The sequence below is a fragment of the Tamandua tetradactyla genome, chromosome 4 (assembly GCF_023851605.1).
Source record: "Tamandua tetradactyla isolate mTamTet1 chromosome 4, mTamTet1.pri, whole genome shotgun sequence".
Lineage (NCBI taxonomy): Eukaryota > Metazoa > Chordata > Mammalia > Pilosa > Myrmecophagidae > Tamandua > Tamandua tetradactyla.
Window position 1 is genome coordinate 57,550,437 of NC_135330.1, and position 26,346 is coordinate 57,576,782.

Genomic DNA, 26,346 nt, shown 5'->3' on the forward strand with positions numbered 1-26,346 from the left:
CAAAGTACTTAACACTATTCATCTAATGTGCTTTTCTGGGAGATAAGCACTTGTTTTTTCAGGATCTAATTGTTTAGCAGAACTACTCATATATGTTAAGTGAAAATTCAATTTGCAAATTCCTGTACTGAGAATTAACATCAGTGAAGTAGCATTCATTAGGCTTTATTACCTGACCTAGAGAAATAGAAAGAAAGATGTTTGACATTCCTTAAGATGCAAAATTCTGATTAACTGCAAATTCCATTTGAAATACATACCTCTCAGAGTAGAAATAATAATTTGCATGGTTTGCTCTAAGCAGTGTTTCAACTTCAAGAATTCTGGGGCAAGATTAACCGTCTTCTTTGAATCTTGGTATCTGAAGTTTTCTTCTCGTACTTGAGTTATGAAACTTTTCTGTGTAAATAAAGTTAATATTAGTTAAAATGCATAGCAGACTATGTGGCAGTAGGCATAGTCAATGAGTTCAATTGCCAGAATCATATCTCTAAGAATGAGAGTTTAATTTTCTCACCAGTGCTAATCTCTATTTTTATAAACAAGATCAAAATACATTAGCAATTACTGGTTTTCAAAAGAAATAAGAATTTTCAATTACTTTTAAGTCAAGTCCTGTCATCCTATGACATGAGAATGGAATAAAGCAATAGCATCATTTATTATCCAATATAATAAAAGATAAAATTATTTAATTTTTAAAGGTCCAACTTCATTATATCCCAATATTTAAGTAGAAATTTTCAATCCATTAGAATCACTGTCCTTTTTATAAACTGAAATAAAAAAGCTATCCCTGAGCCAAATAAAATGATAAAATAAACAAAATTAAACATAAAAACCATTAAAATTTTCTCTTACTGTTTTCCATTCAGCAAAGACATTTTCAAGATATCTAATCAATCCCATGGCATTAGCTTTCATCTGTTTGGTAACCTATATAGAATGTTAAAATATTTTATTACACAAATAATTACTTAGATATATAAAATCTTAAAACTGAATAGGGTCCAGATAGGGAAATGAATCCTAGACTAGAAGTCAGAAGACTAGGGTTCTATTTCTGGAACTGTAGTTATATACTAGTGACTACCTAAATCATGTAAGGGAGAATTTCTTTCAAAATTACACATTGATTTCAACATTAAGTATGGATACCTTCCAATGCTGGTCATTATAATACAATTTGATTTATATTTAAATATTTATAGGCATAAAATAGTTAAAACTTTCCTTGGAAAAGGGTGGGATAACTAACACTTAAAGTAAATATTATGTTCTAGGAACTTTACAGAAGTTTTACAATTTGATTCTCAGAAGCAGGCCTAGCTGCATGTGCGATTGTTCTCATTTTACATAAAAGAAAACAGATTTAAGGCAGTTAGTTACCTGATCCAGGGTGGGAATCGCAGACTAACTTCTAAGTTTTTGCTTATGTACTGCTCCATGCTGCCCCCTAAGGAGCTTTTTCACTGATTTCTGCCAGGGATTCTATTTAAGTATTCAATTGACCTTACCCACAGAGCCAGAGCACTTCCCTGGCTCCAATTCAAATGTCCTCAATGTGATAGAAAAAAAAAAAAAGTCCTTTCAATTTTTTTTTTTCCTGATGCTTGCTTTAAAACTGTAACCCCAATTCCTTATGCTTGAGCCTATTTGCTATCTCTTTGGATATTTTTTTTCCTTCTGTAGGTTCTTATGAGCCTTAATTTACCTGAATATGATAAGCTAAAAACCCACCTAAGACACACTGTAGACATAAACTGAGAAGGAGGGTAGAGGTATGCAAGAAGAAACAGGTAATTCAGTTATATACAAGATGGACCAGACCCTTCTACAGCTTATTTCCTCAAAACGATTCCAAAGCCAACATCTGTACCCTGCTTTATAACTTATGAAGCATATTCACATATATTATTTCATCTCCAGTTTTCATTAATTTATTCTACACCCTTTTGCACTCATTGCCAGCAGAAATTCTACTGGACAAATAATGATAGACAGTGTTTTAGTGATAAATGGTGCTACTGGGAAAAACTGAATTTGAGATGTCAGAGATGCTGTGTATGAGTTCTATGAACCCAGTACATCCCTTTCCTCAAAGTTGTATTACAGAACAGAAATCAGCCTCATGTCTATTGGAACATGTCTTGATCCACAGATCTTGAATTAGTGATAGAATAAGCTCCTTTAGAATTAGTTTTTATCCTAAAAACAAAACAAAACCAGAGTGAGAGAGGCAGACAAATGCATAGGAAAAAAGGAGAACCAAGAGGGCACTAATTCCAAGGTTTTCCTTAAAAGAAAAAAAAAATCTAGCTTATTCCCTATCTTCCTGGAACCAACTACCCAGAGGGACAAAAGCTAGCATTCTACATCGTCTACTTCTCATCATCAATTGATATATATTTAAGTAAGTAGGCAACTGTGATAGTTGAAACAGTTATGCCCCCAGAAAAGCCATGTTCCTTTCCTAATACAATCTTACAGGGCAGACCTATTGTTTAGAATGGAAACTTTGACTGGATTGTTTTCATGGAGATATGACACACCCAATTATGGGTGTTGCCTTTTAATTTAGATGGAAATGTGACTCTGCCCATTTAAGGTGGGTCTTGATTAGTTTACTGGAATCCTTTAAAAGGAGGAACATCTTGGAAAAGCACAGGTGCTTCAGAGCTGACACAGACACAGACATCTGGAAATGCAGAAGTAGCTGAGAGAATCGTTTCAATCCAGAATCCAGGAGAGAAGAAATCTCCAGCCCTGGGAGATACTAAGCTATGAGATGAACCCCAGAGTGTTGCCTGGGAGCAGTTATGTGAGGCACCACAGACATTAGAGAGGAAGACACTGGAATAAGAATCACAAAGCAATGGAATGGAGAACAAGGACCAGCAGAGGCTAATCACGTGCCTTCCCATACGACAGATATTGGCCTTTCTTTGGAGTTAAGGTATATTTCTCTGGATGCCTTAATTTGGACATTTTTATGGCCTTAGAACTGTAAACTTGTAACTTAATAAATCCCCTTTATAAAAGCCATTCCATTTTTGGTATATTGCATTCCAACAGCTTTAGCAAACTAAAACAGTAACCGAGTGGGCATGATCTCAGGAACTTAAACATCCCTGTGCCATACAGCTCCACCCCTATTAAAGTTAACTCCAGAAAGAAAAACAATAATGGCAGAAATGATTTATAACAATGACTCGTTACGTCAAAATTCTAGGACAAGGCTCTGCAATTCACTGTTACAAGATTTGACCTTATATTCTCCTAATTTCTACTTCACCCACAGTTACTTCCAAGAAGTAAGATTAATTAATGCTTGAACAATAATTTATAAAACCCATTTATACTGCACGATGAGGTCTGGAGTCAAACAGGCAGAATATAAAATCCTGTCTTGGGGCTTTATAATTGTGTGACTGGGCAAGATACTGCAACTCTCTGAAACTCCTGAGAATGATAGTATAATTCCTACCTTGCAAAGTTGTGAGGGTCACCATTATTATATATAAAGTATTTAGTCTGGTAACTGTCACAAGGAATATTCAATAAATAAACAGCTCACAATGAACCAGTGACACAGGTATGATTATATGTGACAGGTGAAGAAACATGGTCAGAACATTTAGTGACTTGATAAGTGATAGCTGGAAAGTGATAAAGCCAGGTTTCAAACACAACTCTTCTAATGTCAAAACTCACCTCTAAGACAACCCTGGTTTTATGTTTTTATGTTAATTAGGCAGGGAAGAGAGGAAAGAAGAGTATTTTAGGAAATCACTCAAATATTCGTTGGCTGTATATCTTGATAGAATAGTTGATGTGAATGCCCAGATAATATATTTAGTTGAAGAAAGGGGATTAAAAATGGCAGTTTCCATTCCTAGATGGGAACTGAGATTTAACCAAAGAGAGGACAACCAGAAAGTGAACACTAGGTGTCACTAACACATTCCACTCTATTTAGGAGTTTATCAATAGACTGAATTCCTACTGTGACAGGATTTAGCAAACTATTAATGACCAAAGAAGTTACAGTAACTCAAGAATAATTTCGGGAAATAGCCCATGACATCATATCATCAGCCTCTTCTTCCAGAGTACAAAATAATTCAACACAAAATACATGTTTATAAAAATCTAATTCATCAAGCTTAACTATTTTAAGAAATCTTTATATACAATCTAGTATTATGTAGAACATTCTTTTATTCATCTTACCTCATTTTGCGTACACTGATTTTGGAGCTCATGCTGAAGTTCTTTTGTTTTTTCTAGTCCTGAATCTAACAGAATCTTCATTCCTAAGCTTATACCATCACAAATAGCATCCATGAAATTCTCCTAAAAAATATTTTTAAGCATTAATAGACTCATTCTAGTTTTATGCAGTTCTTAAATGATCAAATAATTAAGTTATGATTTCTGCTTATTTAAGAACTATAATATATTCCAAGTTTACTAAATTTAGCTAAAGTTGTAATAAAAACTAATAGTCATCATGTTTAATGATGATTATTGAAACACTAATAGTCAATAAGGAAAGAAAATTAGCAAATCTATCACTTAGTATTCCACATATAACATGTTGTAAAAATGCCTATTATCTTAGGCAGGTCACTATGGTCACAGAACATTCTATTATAATCATGTTTTCAATAGCAGAAGTAATTAAAGCAAGCAAATAATTTTCTAGAATTACAGAGTTAATTGTATGCTGATTGGCTGAGTACAACCCTCCATAGGAAATAGCCATTATCAAATCAAGGGTCCAAAAGCTAAAATGAGATTTCCAAAATCATCTGATACATTTAACTAATTTAGATTGAAAGTTTTAAATCTTATTGCCAAACTATTAAAGACGTGTTATTTTGAAAAATAAAAATAATTTGTCATGTTTAATGATGCTCATTTATTGAAAGTCTACTGTCCCTCTAATGAAGTCTTTCAAAACTAATGAGCTAATGTTTCCAAATTACCTGGAGACTGGCAGGTTTATCAATATTATTTTCCAGAAAATGTAGCTTGCTCCCTTTCAGAACTGCTAACTGTCCCACATACTTTAAAGCTTGCTGTACGATTTCGATTACTTTATTTTGAGCCTCTTTTACCATTGATAAAATATCTGAACAGCATCCCTATAAGATAAAATGGATGAGTATATCAGATACATGAGATTAGAAAGGGTGGTAAAGAAGAACAATCAGAAGAAAATAAAGTCTGTATTCATTAATATAGTTACCATATTTCATAAAAGTCTCAGTCAGAACCAGAAACATGTAACTCTATAATTACTGAAGGTGAGAAAATGAATAAGATTTTTTTCTACCCGCAAAAACCTTACACACTAATAGAAATCATAAGGCAAGTATGCAACTAACTACATATAGGACAGAATTGATAAAAAGATGCCAAAAGAAAGGAACAAAATGATGGCTTTTTTGCCTTTAACTTTTCTTATCTTGATGTGCTGGTTTGAAATTGTTTGTATACCCCTGAAAAGTCTTGTTCTTCTAATTCTGATTCAATATTGTAGTATGGGACCCTTTGATTAGATTGTTTCCATGGAGATATAATCCACTCGATTGTGGGTGTGACCTTTTGATTAGATAGAGCTGTGACTCTGCCCTTGTGAGGTGTGTCTTGAGTAGTTCACTGGAGTCCTTTAAAAACGAATATATTTTGGAGAGAGTTCAGAGCCCACAGAGCCAACAGAGAGAGAGACTTTTAGAGATGCAAAATGAAAACACCCCCAGGGAGGCTCTCTGAAAACCAGAAGGCAAAGGACCAGCAGACTCTAGCCATGTGCCTTCTTAACTGAAAGAGGTCTGTTCCAGACCCATCACCCTTTTTCGAGTTAGGGTATCTTTCCCTGGATGCCTTAGTTTGGACGTTTTTATGGCCTTAGAGCTGTAAACTTGTAACTTTAATAAATTCCCTTTATAAAAGCCAACCCATTTCTGGTATGTTGCATTTCCAGCACCATTAGCAAACAACACACCTGATAAACACTTGACTGATGGTTAGTAAAAAAATTTTCTCTTATCAGAGGAGAAGGAAAAGAAGGAGAGGAAGGGGAAGTCGGGGGGGGGGGGGGAGAAAAACATTTAAACAAAAGGCTTCCCACATGTCAGAGTACATGGGGAAGTGTCTCAAGTTTTTCTTCTTTATGTTACCTGCCTACTATAGTGACTCTTCAGAATACTACTCTTGGTTTGCTTTTTAGAATATACTAGTTGTGCTGCTATAAGGTAAAGCTTCTCAAATCCAGTTTTGCCAGCTTTGTATAAATCTCCCCTCCAAGTCACCTGGTCTCTCCATCCTTGATTTTCACATAACATATTTATTATAGGGATATAGGCAAAAAAAAAACCCAACACCCTAAGTTATGTTCAAAGTACTCTCCCCAGAGGATATAAATAAGTAAAGAAACTACAAACCAGTACTTTAATAGGTACTTTCTTGTAACATTAACTTTATCTGATCCTCATAGTAATCCTGTCAGGCATGTAGTGCTATTTTTATTTTCCAGATGAGGTATAATTATCCTTTTTTTTTAATAATCCATTTTTAAAAGTGAAACCTATCCCTCTCAGTATTTTCATATCTGTTCCCTTCACAATTTCAAAGAATTCTTACAAAGGAGTTGGCTGAGACTACCAAGTCTTTTCCAATGTCAATTCCTTCTTCTTCCATAATAGAACCCTTGGTTTTGAACTTGACACATAGCTACCCAGTATAAAAACTACATTTCCCAATAATACTTGCTGCTAAATGTGGCCATGTGATGAAGTTCTGGCCAATGATATTTAAACAGAATTGTCATATGGTGATTTCCAGAAACATCTCTTAAAAAGAAGACATACTTTTGGCCCTTTTCCTCCTTTGTCCTTCCTCTAGTCTGCTGCAATGAACTCAGATGGAACTCTACCACCCTGATGCACAATGAGGACAAGGGCCAGGCATAAGGCACAGCAGGTAGATGCACTGGAAGGACCATGGACCCTGGGGACTCTGAAGAGTAGAGTCATTGTACCTATTCCAGATTTTACATGAGAGAAAAATAAACTTTTATCTAACTTCTTACATATAATCTGATACAAATGGGGAAAACAAAATTACCTTCCCTGCCTCTATGTCAATAGCCTTGCAGCTAATTCAACACAAGCTGAAACCCAATTCACAACCAGAACACACTTTGCCTCCCCACAGTGGCGCCTATTGAGGGTCAGCATGGTATAATGGAGCATGAATTCTGGGCCCAAGACTGCCAGGGTTCAAGTCCCAGCTCTACCACTTACTAGTTATACAATCTTGGACAGCCTACTTATCCTCTTTGTGCCTCTATTTCTCCATGTATAAAATGATGATAATAACAGTGCCTACTTCTGGGGACATTATGAAGATTAAATGAGTTAATATTTGTAAAACACTTAGAACCTCTAGTGCCTGGCACATGTAAATCTTGGTTCAATAAATAAATTAAATCATTCACAAGTCTTCAAAACAAAGAACTTCTGAAAATCCTATAAATCTAATTTTTGGAAAGATGTGGATAGTAGAAGGTCAGTAAATACTTACTGAAGAAATGAATTCTTTAAATGATTATAATAGGGTTGATTTACCTGCAAAAATAACTGTAAGTAGCCTCCCAGTTTTTTAACTTCTTGTCTCAATTCATCTTCAAGTCTTGCTGTGCTGATACAAGGTGGAAAACCATTCAGCCAGTGTTTGATTAGTACCACAAGCTGCTCAAAAGCACAAGTTATCTGGATAGTAAGTGACTGGATTGCTCGATCAGAAGAGAATACTTTGAAAGAAGAAGGAAAAGGATTGGGAGAAACAATCTGCAAATAAAGGAACTCATATATGAACACCATTAAAACATGTTAACATAGTTGAAAAAAGCATGACAGATGTGATAGTCATTCAAAACTAAGTGAAATGTGAAGAAAACAATCATTCAGGTATTATTTAATAAAAGCTGTCAAGGTTACTTACAGTTATCTTGACTTTCTTCATCTTGTTCCTCATGAGCTTTGGAAATGGCAAATAGCCCATTATAAATTTTAAGAAAATTATTAATCAGGCTATCTGTGATAGATTCTTCTTCATAACTCTGTTGAAGAAAATCTAATGATGAACCAATCAATTCTTTACAAATCCCAGGAAGAAATGATTCTGCTGAATTTGAGTAAATGGTTGACTTCTCCATTAAGCCTACAGTGACAGAAAAGAGCCATTTTAAGCCTGATTTTCAGGAACAAATATTCTACCTTTCAAAGAAATGCGTGAATGCAAGCATATTCTAGAATCATTGTCAATAAAATAAAAACAGGCCTTTCTTATTTCAATACAGCCATATTTCTATATGCCAAAGTGAAAACACAGTTCGATGAAGGGATTAACTAGCCTCTCTCAACAACATTAATCCACAAGATTTAGCAGCTTTTCAACTGCAATACAGGTAACAGGGAGTCCAAAATTCCCATGTAACCATTAGTTTAATCTCCTTTATTCATTTTTTAGTAGGATTAATTTTTCCTAATACTTGAACTATGAATTGGTGAAAAAAATGCCAGTTAAACAAAATACAATTACAAATCTAATTAATCCATACACTGGAAAAGTAGACAATAATATAGCAAACCATATTAAAAGGAACATTTCAGTACCTCTACCTTATAAAAGTTCCTTCTCTAGGTATACTACAATCAAATTAGGCTAAAGCCAACTATATCTACAATTAATTTATCACATTTCTGGGAAATGGGCTTTCAGACAACCTAACTTGCTAAGCACTGTCCAAACCAGAAGTAAATAGGAAAACCTCACTTAGAGCCTCTGGAAATAACTTTATCCTGAGTGCTCATACATGAGTATAATTCTCATTTAATATACCAAATTAGTTTCCTGTCCAGTCCATAGCTAAGTAAAAACTGCAAACTAAAAAAATGGTAGAAAAGGCACAGGGTAACAATATCAAGAGACTGGAACAGACAAGCTTTATTTAGGAAGAGTAAAACAGAATGCTGTATTGCTAAGGGAAATAATGAATCAGTAATCATTATTCTGATGATGACTCTATCATAGTCATCAAGAACAGTTAACTACATATCCTCTGTTTAAGAAGATCATGAATTATATTATACAATCTAAAACCCAACATTAACATCTTAGAAAAACTCGCCAAAATTTAGTCTAAAAATATGGCTCTTAAGCTGAGAAGTTAAAATGCTTGACTTCCCAAAGCTGGAAGGTGCTATAACTTGGTCACAACCCTGCCCAACTCCAGCAGGCCCCACCCTCCTTCCACCGCCTCATAGCTGCTGAACAGATTCATACTAAATGCACACGTGTGTTTTCACTTCCCTCTTCAAGCGCTGCAAACATAGATTTCTTTTGTCTCTGATTTCTCCTTAATATATTAAATTTTAAAAACAGATCTTAAAAATGGCCCTTGAAGAGCCAGCTTCAATTATTTGGAACAGTTACTTTTGCAAAACATCTTACTCTCATATAATGCTGAAAAAATAAGTTGTTATCAAAGAGCTATATACTTTTATTTTGCTGGCAAATAAAAAATCTACCACATCTTTAGATCAACTTTAGATTTTAAATTAGTAGGATGATTATCTTCATAAAATATAATATTATAATTAAAAAAAGGAAATCCCAATTTCCTTAATTTAAACTCAAATGAACATATAATTCCTTCATGGCTACTCACATTCTATTAGCATCTTTCTCATATACATTATTATATTACATAATTTTTAAAGTTTGTTTACTGAGCTATAATTTACATTAGTGTGCATATCTTAGCTGTACAGCTTTTCTACATATGTCTATACTAGTATAAGCCCCACTTAGATCAAAATATACAACATTTCCACTGTCCCATCCTAACAAGGTTTCCTCTTGACCCTTTCCAGTATATACAACCTAACAGAGGCAACCACTATTCCATTCTGAACTGCTCTGGTTCTGTCACCATAGATTAGTTTTGCCTATTCTTAAACTCCATATAAATGGAACCATACATTTTGTACTTGGCTTCTTTCACTCAACATAAAATTGGGGGGGGGATCCATCCAGGTTGTGTGAATCAGTATGTTCTCTTTTATTGCTGCACAGTTGTCCATAATTAACATATAGTAATTTTAACTAGTACAGGTAGTTACACACTCAGATTTCGGTGTATCTCCATTCTGTGGGCAAATTAATCTCATAATCAGAATGGATTACAAAATAATTGTTCAGAGGAATTGTTCCCTTAACTTTTCCTTTAAAATTTTGTTTTAATTAAAGTCATTTTTAAATAGATGATATGTGCATTTTATACAAAAAATATATTATACGAAATTCAAAAGGAACCAAAGAGGTTGCAGTGAAAAGGAAGCCTTCCTTTCTATCCTGTCCCCATCTTCCACGTTTCCATGGATAACCACCAATTTCAGGTTATGGTGTAGTTCTCCCAAGATATTTTGTCACTTTACAAACACAGGTGTACATGTTTACTTTTTTATCCTCGTCACACAAATGATAGCATTTAATACATATTCTTCTATACTTTGCTTTTTATCACTTATTATAAGAAAATAAGTGTTCTTATATGTTTCTGAATATATACATGTCCTCTACATTTGAATTAGCCATTCTACCAAAAAGGATTTGAAATAAATCACACAGCACAGAATTTTAGAAATGGAAAGGGCCATCTAATCCATCTCCCTCATTTTGTGGAAGAAACTGGAAACTTCTAGAGGAAATGATTTGCTCAAGGTCACAAAAGAAGGATGAGGTAGACCCAGGACAAGAACGTTGATGCTCTTCTCACTATACAAAAAGATTTGATGAAAAAATACCTAATGAATGTGAAGAATGCAAATTCTGAATCGGGTGAACTTGTATGTCATGTAAACAACCAGAAATTCTTCTATTCTTCATCAAACTCCTACTCCTAGAAAGAGATAAACCTATGATTAGTAGTTACATACCACATGGAATAATATTAAGAGCACTTGTTTTAAAATTCTCCACAGAAAATGAGAATGAATATGTGTGTTTTCCATAGAAACATTTTCATCAAGGGTAGTTAAATTCATTGGTTCAATGAGTAAGCATTTTACTATGTATAGGCATTGTTCTAAGGATGTGGCTAATTAATTAACTAAAATAAGCATTTATTGAGCAGTATGATTTATAGGCTATAGATACTGTGGTAAACACAGCAACGATGGTCTCTGGGCTCACTGGGCTTTATGAGCCAGAGGAAAAGAGAGAAATTAGGCAAATGATTACAATAAAGTAGTGAATGTTATGAGCACATGGGTGCTATGGAGGACACTAGAGAAGAACTTAACCTGGCCTATGGAGTTGAGAGGCCCTCCTGGACTGGTGACCCTGAAAGATGAGTAGGAGTTAACCAAATGGGGAGGCAGACTTGGGAAGCAAGGAATAGTGTTTTCAGACACACGGACCAGGATGTGGAAAGATCTGGTGAAAAAGAAAGTAACCAAAGAGGTTCAGAAAAACTGCAGCCTAGGATGTAGGAAAGAGAGAATAGCAAGGCATGAGGCTGAGAGATGTGCAGAGACCTGCTTGAAGCTGACTCAGATCTTTTCCTTGAGTGTAACTGGCTGTCCAGCTGCTACTCTTTCTTTTTAGTTGTTTCTTGAAACAGAAGCCTATCCTTTCTGCTACTTGAATTGCAATTGATTCTATCAGTTTTCTAAGATCCAACTGCAGTCCCGTCATATCACTGAAACTACTCAATAGTAAACTAGATCCAGATCTAGTGGATCACTTGAAGGCTTTTTTACTAAGAGATCTCTTTACTGCCATTAGCCACCTAAAGAAAATACTATTTGTTGAAAAGATTATTAAACAAAAGTATTCTATCAGTAGCAGCCTAAATGTTTCAAATACAAAATTTCCCTATGAAGGCCTACAAAAAACTCACAGAAATATAATTGATAAGAGGGAGAGGAAATATCAAAAGTTATAGATTTTCTACTTAGGAACGAAAGGAAAGAGTACTTGTTATAGTAACTATAGATTAGGAAAATTGCTATTCTTTCAATATTATCATAATTAACCAGTGTTTAAACCCAAATAAAGAAAATGCATGTCAAATTTTTTCGAAGAATTTTTACTTAACCTCAGGAGAAAACTTACTTTTAACTCTCAACAGTGTAGCTGTCAAAATTTATAGGCAGCCAAACCAGTCTATTTTATTGTAGAACAACTGTGGCATATCATTGCCTGGTAGCAGTCCTATAATTAAGAGTCTGTCAGTATTTCCATTAAATGCCTATATTCTCAGTGTTTGTGATTCTGTCATAAACATTCTTACAAGGCTGAAACTTCATACAGAAGGTCTTAGCCTAAAAGCAATTCAGTATTCTTTTTCAAATATGATACTTCTAAGTTATAAAAAGTTCTCAAAACATTTCAGCAATGAAAACATCCAATTTCAAAATTTTTAAAAATATTAAAAGAAAAAAAAATTTTGATTTTTGAGTAGCATTTTAAATTTATTTTGGTTCCCCAATTATTGACTAAAAGGAGGAGATAAGATGTAAATCAGCAATATTCAACAGGGTAAAAATTTTAATGTCCATTGATGATTAATGCTCAGACTGTGAACTACTATTCTAAGTACAAAAAGTTATATCTGTTTATAATAAAAAAAAAAAACAATAATTCTAAAATCTACAAGAATTTATAAATCACTCTGATGAATTTTTCAGTCTGGTTTGAATTTTGGGGAGGCTTAGTTATTTTAGATTGGCTTACATACCCCAAGCCCTATCCACTCAATTCCACCCAATTCATTCCATTACCAGAGCCCAACTCTATTTTGAAGTTCCTAAGACAAATCACAGGAACATATCACCAGTTGTTTATTGGCATTGGACCAAGAATAATATCTTCTCAGTATGCCAAGATTTAATCTTTATTCAATACTTATTAAGCACCCAATAATAATAAGAGCTGTCATTTATCATGGATTCATTAATCATACTAGGACTTTATATACATTATCTCTAATCCTCATAATAACTCTCTGACATCACAGAGGTAAACATTAGTTTAAACATTAGTTCCATGTTCTAGATAATACTGTTTGAAGTAGAAGTAGCAAGAGCAGCAGTGCCTTTATATATACAATCTAAATTAATCATCATGATAAACCCTGCAGAATAGATATGTATAACTATTGCCATTTTACCAATAAGAAAGTTGAAGCCTAGAGATGAAATGTCATTGCCCATAACTACACTGAGCCTAGGATTCTGATAATTTTCAGAATACCACATTATAGGGGATACAGATGTGTTCCTTATACTTAGGAGCTCAGAATATGTTTAAAGGATACGCTCTATATTTCTTTCTGGATAATGTTTACCATGCCTTGGTTACTTCTCACTGCAGCCTGGCAGCTAGTATGTAGCAAGTAAAGCAGAAGTACCAGGGAAAAAGTTTGCTATGAAGTAGTTTCATCTCTCTGAGAAGATTTTATAAATGAGTTAAAAATAAGCATAGTCAAAAACAATGAAAGAGGCCTAATTTCAAGAGGCCTAATTCCAAACTGCAGGTTCTGAACTGCAACTGAAGGTGATGAAGTTAAAAACATACAAACAAAATTAGTCTTAAAAAAAGATGTTCATTTTTTCACATGTAACAAAGATATGAATTCATAGCAATATGGCACAGCAGGTAAGAAAATCAGGAGCTTTGGAGTCACTTAAACCTAGATTTGAGTACTAGATCTTTCTCTTATTAGCTCTGTGACTTTGAACAAATTACTTAACCTCTTTAAATCCAATTTCTTCATTGGTAAAATGGAAATAATAACAGAACCTACTTTACAAGTTAGTGGTAAGAACTAAATGGGAGGGGCCAAGATGGCAGCTTAGCAATGTGCACGTTTTAGTTCGTCCTCCAGAACAACTACTAAATAACCAGAAACAGTAGCGAACAGCTCCCAGAGCCACGTCAGTGACCGGACACACAGCGTATCCCAGTCGGGACAAGCTGGATCGGCTGCAAGCCTCCCCAAAACCGTGAGTTCCCCAAGCTGCGCCCCTCCCCCACAGGCGGCTTCCCAGAGGGAAAGGAAAGAGACTCTAAACCTGGTCAAGGCAGAGGTCGATCATTGGGCTCACAGAAAAAAAGGAAAGGGAAGGAAACGGAGGCTTTAGTGGCTGTGTCTCTACGGAGACTTGGCAGCCTCTGGATTCAGCGGCGGGACTTCTCAGACTGCAACTGCCCCAGGCATAGGCAGAAACGGGCTGCTTTCAGGGTTGTCTCCCACCTGTGCCTTCCCCAGGAGAGGGGTGAAGCCCAACTCAGGTGGAATCCCTCCATCAAGGAACTCAGACCCCAGGGCTTGGCAATTTGAAGCCATTAAAACCAGCCTACAACCTCTCCTCTGCCTCCATCACGCCCCCAGCAGAGAGAGTCTTCCAAAGTTACAAGTGCCGCAACGTCTTTTCCTGGTGCAACCCGCAGGCAGACACGCCACATACTGGGCAGGATAAGAAAAACAGAGCCGAGGGACTTCACGGGAAAAGTCTTTTAACCTGCTGGGTTTCACCCTCTGGGAAAACTGACGCAGGTGACTCCTTGCCCCTGATAAGAGGCCAGTTTAGTCCGGGAAAACCCGGCTCGAGTCTATAATACCTACGTAGATCCTCCTAAGGGTGGGGAGGGAAAAGGCACCATACAAGCAGGGCAAGAAACAAGAAATCAAAAACCGAAAAATTATCCTCTGTTAAACAAAACCTAAGCTAGAGGTCCAGAAAAAGCTGAACTGAAGGTCAAAGAACAGATAGAAAACAAATTCATCTAGCAAGAAAACCCAAGGTAAGAGAAGTGAAAGCAATCACCAGAATAAACTAATTAAGGTAATTAAATGTCTAGACGCCAGCAAAAAATAACAAATCACACCAGGAAAACTGAAGATATGGCCTAGTCAAAGGAATAAACCAATAGTTCAAATGAGATAGAAGAGCTGAAACAACTAATTCAGAATATACAAACAGACATGGAAAACCTCATCAACACCAAATCAATGAATTGAGGGAGGATATGAAGAAGGCAAGGAACGAACAAAAATAAGAAATGGAAAGTCTGAAAAAACAAATCACGGAACTTATGGGGATGAAAGATACAGTAGAAGAGATGAAAAAAACAATGGAAACTGACAATGGTAGATTTCAAGAGACAGAGGTTAGGATTAGTGAACTGGAGGACGGAACATCTGAAATCCAACAAGATGCAGAAACTATAGGGAAAAAAAAGGGAAAAATATGAGCAGGGACTCAGGGAACTGAATGATAATATGAAGCGCACAAATATACGTATTGTGGGGGTCCCGGAAGGAGAAGAGAAGGGAAAAGGAGGAGAAAAACTAATGGAAGAAATTATCACTGAAAAGTTCCCAAATCTTATGAAAGACCTAAAATTACAGATCCAAGAATTGCTGCATACCCCAAAGAGAATAGATCCAAATAGACGTTCTCCAAGACACTTACTAGTCAGAATGTCAGAGGTCAAAGAGAAAGAGAGGATCTTGAAAGCAGCAAGAGAAAAACAATCCATCACATACAAGGGAAACCCAATAAGACTATGTGTAGATTTCTCAGCAGAAACCATGGAGGCGAGAAGACAGTGGGATGATATATTTAAATTACTAAAAGAGAAAAACTGCCAACCAAGAATCCTATACCCAGCAAAATTGTCCTTCAAAAATGAGGGAGAAATTAAAACATTTTCAGACAAAAAGTCACTGAGAGAATTTGTGACCAAGAGACCAGCTCTGCAAGAAATACTAAAGGGAGCCCTAGAGACAGATACAAAAAGACAGAAGAGAGAGGTGTCGAGAAGAGTGTAGAAGAAGGAAAATTAGATATGACATACAAAATACAAAAGACAAAATGGTAGAGAAAAGCACTACCCAAACAGTAATAACACTAAATGTTAATGGATTGAACTCCCCAATCAAAAGACATAGACTGGCAGAATGGATTAAAAAACAGGATCCTTCTATATGCTGTCTACAGGAAACACATCTTAGGCCCAAAGATAAACATAGGTTGAAAGTGAAAGGTTGGGGAAAAGATATTTCATGCAAATAACAACCAGAAAAGAGCAGGAGTAGCTAAACTAATATCCAACAAATTAGACTTCAAATGTAAAACAGTTAAAAGAGACAAAGAAATACACTGTATATTAATAAAAGGAGCCATTCAACATGAAGACATAACATTCATAAATATTTATGCACCGAACCAGAATGCCCCAAAAACATGAGGCAAATACTGCAAACACTGAAAAGGGAAATAGACACATCTATCATAATAGTTGGAGACTTCAATTCACCACTCTCATCAATGGACAGAACATCTAGACAGAGGATCAATAAAGAAACAGAGAATTTGAATAATACAATAAATGAGCTAGACTTAACAGACATTTACAGAACATTACACCCCACAACAGCAGGATACACCTTTTTCTCAAGTGCTCATGGATCATTCTCAAAGACAGACCATATGCTGGGTCACAAAGCAAGTCTCAACAAATTTAAAAGATTGAAATCATACACAACACTTTCTCAGGTCATAAAGGAATGAAATTGGAAATCAATAATAGGAAAAGCACCAGAAAATTCACAAATATGTGGAGGCTCAACAACACACTCTTAAACAACTGGTGGGTCAAGGAAGAAATTATAAGAGAAATCAGTAAATATCTCAAGGCAAATGAAAATGAAAACACAACATACCAAAACTTATGGGATTTGGCAAAGGCAGTGCTAAAAGGGAAATTTATTGCCCTAAATGCCTATATCAAAAAAGAAGAAAGGGCAAAAATACAGAATTAACTGTCCACTTGGAAGAACTGGAGAAAGAACAGTAAACTAACCCCAAAGCAAGCAAAGGAAAGAAAGAACAAAGATTAGAGTAGAAATAAATGAAAATGAGAACATGAAAACAATTGAGAAAATCAATAAAACCAGAAGTTGGTTCTATGAGAAAATCAATAAGATTGATGGGCCCTTAGCAAGATTGACAAAAAGAAGAAGAGAGAAGACGCAAATAAATGAGATCAGAAATGGAAGAGGAGACATAACCACCGACCCCACAGAAATAAAGGAGGTAATAACAGGATACTATGAACAACTTTATGTTAATAAATACAACAATGTAGATGAAATGGACAACTTCCTAGAAAGGCAGGAACAACCAACTTTGACTCAAGAAGAAACAGATGACCTCAACAAACCAATCACAAGGAAAGAAACTGAATCAGTCATTCAAAAGCTTCCCAAAAAGAAAAGTCCAGGACCACGCAGCTTCACATGTGAATTCTACCAAACATTCCAGAAAGAATTAGTACCAATCCTGCTCAAACTCTTCAAAAAAATTGAAGTGGAGGGAAAGCTACCTAATTCATTCTATGAAGCCAACATCACCCTCATACCAAAACCAGGCAAAGCTATTACAAAAAAAGAAAACTACAGACCAATCTCTCTAATGAATATAGATGCAAAAATCCTCAACAAAATTCTAGCAAATCGAATCCAACAACACATTAAAAGAATTATACATCATGACCAAGTAGGATTCATCCCAGGTATGCAAGGATGGTTCAACATAAGAAAATCAATTAATGCAATACACCATATCAACAAATCAAAGCAGAAAAATCACATGATCATCTCAATTGATGCAGAGAAGGCATCTGACAAGATTCAACATCCTTTCCTGTTGAATACACTTCAAAGGATAGGAATACAAGGGAACTTCCTAAAAATTATAAAGGGAATATATGAAAAACCCACAGCTAATATCATCCTCAATGGGGAAAAATCGAAAACTTTCCCCCTAAGATCAGGAACAAGACAAGGATGTCCACTATCACCACTGTTATTCAACATCGTGTTGGAAGTTCTAGCCAGAGCAATTAGACAAGAAAAAGAAATACAAGGCATCAAAATTGGAAAGGAAGAAGTAAAACTATCACTGTTTGCAGACGATATGATACTAGATGTTGAAAACCCTGAAAAATCCACAGCAAAACTACTAGAGCTAATAAACGAGTACAGCAAAGTGGCAGGTTACAAGAACATTCAAAAATCTGTAGTGTTTCTATACACTAGTAATGAACAATCTGAGGGGGAAATCAAAAAACAAATTCCACTTACAATTGCAACTCAAAGAATAAAATACTTGGGAATAAATTTAACTAAAGAGACAAAAGATCTATATAAAAAAACTACAAGAAACTGTTAAAAGAAATCACAGAAGACCTAAATAGATGGAAGGGCATACCATGTTCATGGATTGGAAGACTAAATATAGTTAAGATGTCAATTTTACCTAAATTGATCTACAGATTCAACACAATACCAATCAAAATCCCAACAACTTACTTTTCAGAAATAGAAAAACAAATAAGCAAATTTATCTGGAAGGGGAAGGTGCCCTGAATTGCTAAAAGTATCTTGAGGGAAAAAAACGAAGCTGGAGGTCTCACGCTGCCTGGCTTTAAGGCATATTATGAAGCCACAGTGGTCAAAACAGCATGGTACTGGCACAAAGATAGATATATTAACCAATGGAATCGAATAGAGTGTTCACATATAGACCCTCTCATCTATGGACATTTGATCTTTGATAAGGCAGTCAAGCCAACTCACCTGGGACAGAACAGTCTCTTCAATAAATGGTGCCTAGAGAACTGGAGATCCATATGCAAAAGAATGAAAGAGGACCCATATCTCACACCCTATACAAAAGTTAACTCAAAATGGATCAAAGATCTAAACATTAGGTCTAAGACCATTAAACAGTTAGAGGAAAATGTAGGGAGATATCTTATAAATCTTATAATTGGAGGCGGTTTTATAGACCTTACACCTAAAGCAAGAGCACTGAAGAAAGAAAGAAAGAAATGGGAACTCCTCAAAATTAAACACTTTTGTGCATCAAAGAACTTCATCAAGAAAGTAAAAAGACAGCCTACACAATGGGAGACAATATTTGGAAACAACATATCAGATAAAGGTCTGGTATCCAGAATTTATAAAGAGATTATTCAACTCAACAACATAAAGACAGCCAATCCAATTACAAAATGGTAAAAAGACTTGAACAGACACTTCTCAGAAGAGGAAATACAAATGGACAAAAGGCACATGAAGAGATGCTCAACATCCCCGACCATTAGAGAAATGCAAATCAAAACCACAATGAGATATCATCTCACACCCACCAGAATGGCTATTATCAACAAAACAGAAAATGGCAAGTGCTGGAGAGGATGTGGAGAAAGAGGCACACTTATCCACTGTTGGTGGGAATGTCAAATGGTGCAACCACTGTGGAAGGCAGTTTGGCAGTTCCTCAAAAAGCTGAATATAGAATTGCCATACGATCCAGCAATACCATTGCTAGGTATCTACTCAGAGGACTTAAGGGCAAAGACACAAACAGACATTTGCACACCAATGTTTATAGCAGCATTATTTACAATTGCAAGGAGATGGAAACAGCCAAAGTGTCCATCAACAGACAAGTGGCTAAACAAACTGTGGTATATACATATGATGGAATATTATGCAGCTTTAAGAGAGAATAAAGTTATGAAGTATGTAACAACATGGATGGACCTTGAGAACATTATGCTGAGTGAGACTAGCCAAAAACTAAAGGACAAATACTGTATGGTCTCATTGATATGAACTGACATTAGTGAATAAACTTGGAATATTTTGTTCATAACAGAGACCATCAGGAGATAAAAATAGGGTAAGATATTGGGTAATTGGAGCTGAAGGGATACAGACTGTACAACAGGACTGGATACAAAAACTCAGAAATGGACAGCACAATACTACCTAACTGTAATGTAATTATGTTAAAACACTGAATGAAGCTGCATGTGAGAATGATAGAGGAAGGAGGGCTGGGGACATTGAAATCAGAAAGATAGATAGATGTTAAAGATTGAGATGGTATAATCTAGGAATGCCTAGAGTGTATAATAACAGTGAAATGTACAAGGTACAATTTAAAAATGTTTTTGCATGAGGAAGAACAAAGGAATGTCATTATTGCAGAGTACTGAAAATAGATGGTAATTAATATTTTAAAATGTCACCTTCTGTGTGAGACTAAAGCAAAAAATGTTTATCTGTTACAAAATTAATATTTTGACTAGTGCATTTCCTAATATAAGTTATGTAGATAGTTTGATTGAATGCCATAAGTACTTGGAATCTCAGGTAGGACATGAGATTTTGTTGGTTTGTCCAGAGTGATGCCCCGATGAATCCCAGAGTGATTCGATCAGTGAGTGGAAAAGTATCTGCAAAGCCCCCTTCGGGGAGTGGTGAGAATGGGGAGAAATTCAACTTCCCCAAGTTGAATTCTTGATATTCTCACAAACAGTGTGGACAACCAAAGCTATAGGCAGAGCCCCCAGTCTTGGGGTTTGTTCATATGAAACTTAACCCCACAAAGGATAGGTCAAGTCTACTTAAAATTTAGGCCTAAGAGTCACCCCCAAGAGAACCTCTTTTGTTGCTCAGATGTGGCCCCTCTCTCCAGCCAACACAACGAGCAGTCTCACCACCCTCCCCCTGTCTATGTGGGACATGAGGCCCAGAGGTGTGGACCTTCCTGGCAACGTGGGACAGAGATCTTGGAATGAACAGAGACTCAACATCAAGGGATTGAGAAAAACCCTAGGATGAGCTGAGACTTAGCATCAAGGGATTGAGAAAACCTCGACCAAAAAGGGGAAGAGGGAAATGAGACAAAGCGTCAATGGCTGAGAGATTCCAAACAAAGTTGTGAGGTTATCCCGGAGGTTATTCTTATGTATTAAGTAGATATCACCTTGTTATCCCAGATGTAATGGAGAGGCTGGAGGGAACTGCCTGAAAATGTAGAGCTGTGTTCCAGTAGCCATGTTTCTTGAAGATGATTGTATAATGATATAGCTTTCACAATGTGACTCTGTGATTGTGAAATCCTTGTGTCTGATGCTCCTTTTATCTACCTTGTCAACAGATGAGTAGAATATATGGAATAACAATAACTAATAGGGTGAGCAAATGTTAAAATAAATTTAGTTTGAAAAAAAAGAACTAAATGGGACAATGTTTGGCAAACATTCGATACGCTTTCTAGATAATGATGATACTTCTGCTGATGGAGTAATGCCATGGGCCCTTCCACTGAAAATCCCCAAATCCCCCATCAAAGTCATAGACCTGAATATCCACCTGGATGTCCTCTGAGCACCTCAAACTCATCATGTTTAAAAATTAATTCATCTTTTTTTTAAAAAATATTTTTATTGAGAAACTTTCACGCACATAAGTCATCTACAGTATACAATTGCAATATCATCACATAGTTGTATATTTATCACTATGATCCTTTTTAGAACATTTGCATCACTACAGAAAAAGAAAAAAGAAAAAACATATATTCCAACGCCCCAACCCCTCCCTCTCATTGATCACTAGTATCTCAATCTAATTTTTTACCCTTTATCCCCACCTATTATTTATTTATTTTCATCCTAATTTGTTTACTCATCTGTCCATACCTTGAATAAAAGGAGCATCAGACACAAGGTTTTCACAATCACATGATACATTGTAAAAGATATATAGTCATAGGGTCTTCTTCAAGAATCAACACAGTTCAACAGTTTCAGGTAGTTCCCTCTAGCTGCTGTAATGCACCATAAATTAAAAAGGGATATCTATATAATGCATAAGAATAACCTCCAGGATAAAATAAAGTCATCTTATCCTCCATCTTAGCAAACACCATTTTCCTCTAGTCAGTCACCCTAGTTAAAAAACAAGGAGTCACCCTTGAGCCCTTCCTCTCCCTCAAGCCCATAGCCAGTCAGTAAGTCCCAAATAGGCAGTTTCCTAAGGATCCATAAAACGTGACTCCTCTCCAGGCTTCTGCCTAGTCTTATTTCTTATTATCAACTGCTCCTGCCTCGAATTTCCTCATTTCCTGACCCTCGAGGACAAGGATTTTTTTTTCATTATGTATTCATCTTTGTATCCTCAGAACATGGCAGACAGTAGTAATCAAAGAACTTTTTGTTTAAAAAACAAGCTAAAGGGCTAAATTGGTTCCAAAGACCAAGGTCTTTTCATTATACCATTTGCCTCTCTATAATCTAAGTATTTGAGGTCTAACCATAACTAGTTTTTCCTTCAAAACCATCTATTCACTGAAGAAGTCTTTTATGTTTTTACTTAATAAGCGACATTTGTCATATTTAGAAGTTCTCTATCATCATGATTTATTCTTTTGCAGTATTCATCTAATATTCACTGCATTTAAAATTCTATAACAGAATAAAATATTGAATATGTCAAGTTCTTGAGAAAGGGTAATTTAAAAGAAATAAATACTGTTCATTTTTATAGGAAATTAGATTTATGCTATTCTAAGTTGCTTTTAAGACTTATAAGATGAAAAACGGAACATTTTTATTTTTCTTCTAACTGATAAACAATTTAATGCGTTGTTGTAATCTGATCAGTAACATACATTTCTGGGTTCCCTTCACAGACATATCCATCATGACCATAGATGTTCTTTTAAAATAAGGAAATGATATATATATGTATAGCCAGAAAAAGAAAACCAATAACAAAAACATCTTTACCTCCTTCTAGAAAATGAAGAAATTGATGTATTTGTAATGTCAGGTTCCCATTCATCTTCAGGATCGCAAAAGACATCTTCACCCCTGCTACTACCACTACTCTAAGAAAAACAAAATATCATTCCCATTAATCATGAGTTAAAAAATATTTAGCAACTAAGGAAAAAAAGTGTAAATACTTTGTTACATTTAAAACATAAAATTAGCAAAATTACAAGTTATCTGACAAAATTAAAACTCAGGGCGGGCCGCGGTGGCTCAGCGGGCAAGAGTGCTTGCCTGCTATGCCGGAGGACCCCGGTTCGATTCCCGGCCCCAGCCCATGTAAAAAACAAACAAACAAACAAAATATAATAAAACAAGAAAATGTTTAAAGATGTTTCCCTTTCTTCCTCCCTTCCTTCCTTCCATCCTTCCTTCCTTCTCTCTGTCTTTCCTTCCTTTCCTCCCTCTCTCTTAAAAAAAAAAAAAAAAAAAAAAAAAAAAAAAACTCAATCACCTGATGTTAATAGCTTTTTAATATTAAAAGAAATCCCTCAATTAAAAAAACAAAAATCATTAAATAATTCAGAAATACTAAATTTGGGATTCAGGAGATACAGTAAAAACAAGTGACAAAATCCCTAGGGATAACTTGATATTAACATGGAGAGACATTATCTTTATATTCATACCTCTCATAAAATACCACAATAAATTTGGTGGCTCAAAGATGCAAACGTTAAAAAACACAACAAAACAACCAAAGAAAAATTCCAAGGACTAGACAGAATTTCAGTAATAATCTCAGATTCACTAGGTAGTTAAAATGTATATTAAAGCAAATTGGTAACATTGGTAAATGGGCAATATTTCTGGCAATTTGTCAATGAACATCAAAGTGTTATAAAGTTCCTATTTTTTGGTACAATTTTGGAAAATAGAACACAAAAAAATAAGATATCAAAAACTAGTATGTACAGATATTTTTAGTTGTGATTATTAAAAACAGCAAACAAAAAACTCAACTATAGAGAAATGTAAATGTAAATATGTAAAATATGTAAAAATATACAAATACACATTATTAATCAGGGGAAGTTAATTTCAAAAGACACAAACTACTTTTATGTCTACTGGGTTTCTTCTTCCTAGAAGCATAAATGTAAACTTTTTAAAACACATAATTAAAAACTGAATTGAGGGCGGGCCGCGGTGGCTCAGCGGGCAAAGTGCTTGCCTGCTATGCCGGAGGACCTCGGTTCGATTCCCGGCCCCAGCCCATGTAACAAAAACAAAGAAACAAAATACAATAAAACAAGAAAATGTTTAAAAATGTTTCCCTTTCTTCCTTCCTTCCTTCCTTCTATCCTTCCTTCCTTCTCTCTGTCTTTCCTTAAAAAAAAAAAAAAAAAAAAAAAACTGAATTGATTCAGCTAGCTCCAAATTTCTCTACTACAGTTATTACTATATCAATATAAATCCATTTACAGCAAAATTAAAGTAAATGTACACAATTGTTAAAATTTACTGATTTAGGTAATATGATATATTGTCTTTTAATTGCAAAATTTTCTTTTTGGAGAATAAGTCACTTTAATATTTTTTATTTTAAAAATTTCATAAAGATTTTATTAAAATTCCAAACCTCATAAAGTTCTTTCATTGCTGCAAGCTTAGATTCAAACTTTTCCAAACTCCAGAAAGTTGAGATCCCTAGTTGCAGGTTACGAACCTGAACCTGTATAGAAGTTTCAGGACTCCTTCCTTTGTCTAATACATCATGTCTGAAAGAAAACACACACACACACACACACACACACACACACACACACACACGTTTATCTTAAAACCATTTATGCTAAGAGTCTTCTCGATTAGAATAACTTCCACAAAAATTAGTTCACTAGGGCAGGCCACAGTGGCTCAGCAGGCAAGAATGCTTGCCTGCCATGCCAGAAGACCCCGGTTCGATTCCCGGTGCCTGCCTATGTAAAAAATAAAAAATAAAAAAATTAGTTCACTGATTAAATCTTTCCATAGTGGAGTCTTTTTACTATAGTAATAATTATGTGTAGTAATATATGATATAAAAGTATCTCATTACATAAAAACTTAAAAACAAAAACATCAAATAATTTATGTTCCTTTAAAAAAGTGTAATACAGATAAACCCAGTTTCAATTCAGAAGAAAATTACTAAGTTCCTAAAACAAATACAATTCTTTTGTTTATATATATAAAAAAAAACACTGGCATGTTAATTGTTGAAAACCTTGTCACTCTAGAGTGAGTTCTGAAGGGGGAATCTGAAATTTCACTGAGGATTCTGACAACAGCTCTTTCTCAAGTAGGCACCATAAAAGACTACAACTTCAGCATTTAAAACAAAGAAGTACTTTACAATTAAGATAACCAATTACTCACCTGCCAAAAACATAATATTTTCTTAATTTATTGCTGATAGCATTGGCTTCCTGAATCATCATTGAGAGTTTCATGGAGCTCCAATTTGGCTGAACTAATACAAAGCACACAGAGAAAATTCAAAATACTTACTTAATATTAACTTTTCACTAGGCACACCAATTCCTTGGGGGAAAAATGAGTTTAAGCAAATAGTTTTAACCCTACATTGCACAAGGATAAAGATGATATTTGAGTAACTTTTCTTCAACCTTTATTGGTAAAATAAAATATTCTTCATGTTAAATGAGATTTTTCATCTGTGGAGGAATGGAAGAAAACTGAAGTTGATATTGTGAGGATTCAGATTTTTTAAAGAGAGGAAACATCAATGTCAATGTTTTTCTTTCTAATTTCTTTAAAAATTTCCTTTTCTAATTTCTAATTTCTTTAACATGTCAGGTAAAATATACTACAGCCTTACTTATATAGAACTACCTCCTCCCAGTTTCTATTTTGCCTGAAAATTTAAAAACTATATATTTTCCCTTCAAAAAAAGGAAAATAATTTAGTCTATAATTCCGTGTTTCCTAATTTACAATCTTATCAAAAATATTTTCCATGTACTACAGTCAGATTTATAATCAGTATATCATTTAAAAACACTTTTTTGGAAGCATAAAATTTATATTCATATGGATAAAGAAATCAAGTATTTTTTTGCAAGAAACTGTTCTAGGCACTGAGTAGACTAAAAAGATGTACTAGTAAAATTTATTTATTTGTCTCTTGCAACAGATAAAAAGAGTATTGATATTTTCAGTTGTTTAAAAACAGAAGTTATAGAAAGTATACAACTCAACTGCCAAAAAAAGGAAGTTAAATCTAATATGCCTGCAGATTTAAAACTTTATAGGGAATATAGGAACAGAGGAATCTATTAAGCAACACCACAGAGTTATACCTAGCAAAATCAAGAATTTGGGAAACTCTGCAGGACAAATGACTTTATTTCTTCAACAAGTAAATCATAAGAGGAATGAGAGGAAGAGAGGAAAGAACAGAGAATATACAGATTAAAAGAAACTTCAGAGACATGTCTACGAAATAATAGGTATGGATTATCTTTTCAAACAAACCAAATGTAAAACAATTTTTATGAAACAACCTAGGAAATTTGAATATGGATGAGATATGTGAAGAGTATAGGAAGTTATTTTTAA

General features: G+C 34.9%; 1 protein-coding gene across 3 annotated transcripts in view; it reads right to left on the bottom strand.

The window, feature by feature from the left end:
* The window catches only part of KIF14 (kinesin family member 14), an 82,604-nt gene that overhangs the window by 2,636 nt on the left and 53,622 nt on the right, over window positions 1-26,346 (bottom strand). For 2 of the 3 annotated variants that reach the window (XM_077157345.1, XM_077157346.1), the window contains exons 20-29: window positions 25,144-25,237; window positions 24,365-24,503; window positions 22,738-22,838; window positions 10,881-10,975; window positions 8,014-8,232; window positions 7,638-7,822; window positions 4,992-5,150; window positions 4,234-4,356; window positions 862-936; window positions 261-399 (exon numbers count right to left, since the gene is read on the bottom strand). In XM_077157345.1, coding sequence (XP_077013460.1) covers window positions 261-399; window positions 862-936; window positions 4,234-4,356; window positions 4,992-5,150; window positions 7,638-7,822; window positions 8,014-8,232; window positions 10,881-10,975; window positions 22,738-22,838; window positions 24,365-24,503; window positions 25,144-25,237 — 1,329 coding nt within the window. Of the gene's footprint in view, window positions 1-260; window positions 400-861; window positions 937-2,007; window positions 2,209-4,233; window positions 4,357-4,991; window positions 5,151-7,637; window positions 7,823-8,013; window positions 8,233-10,880; window positions 10,976-22,737; window positions 22,839-24,364; window positions 24,504-25,143; window positions 25,238-26,346 lie in introns of those variants that run through there. The other variant, XM_077157347.1, reaches the window with a different exon arrangement.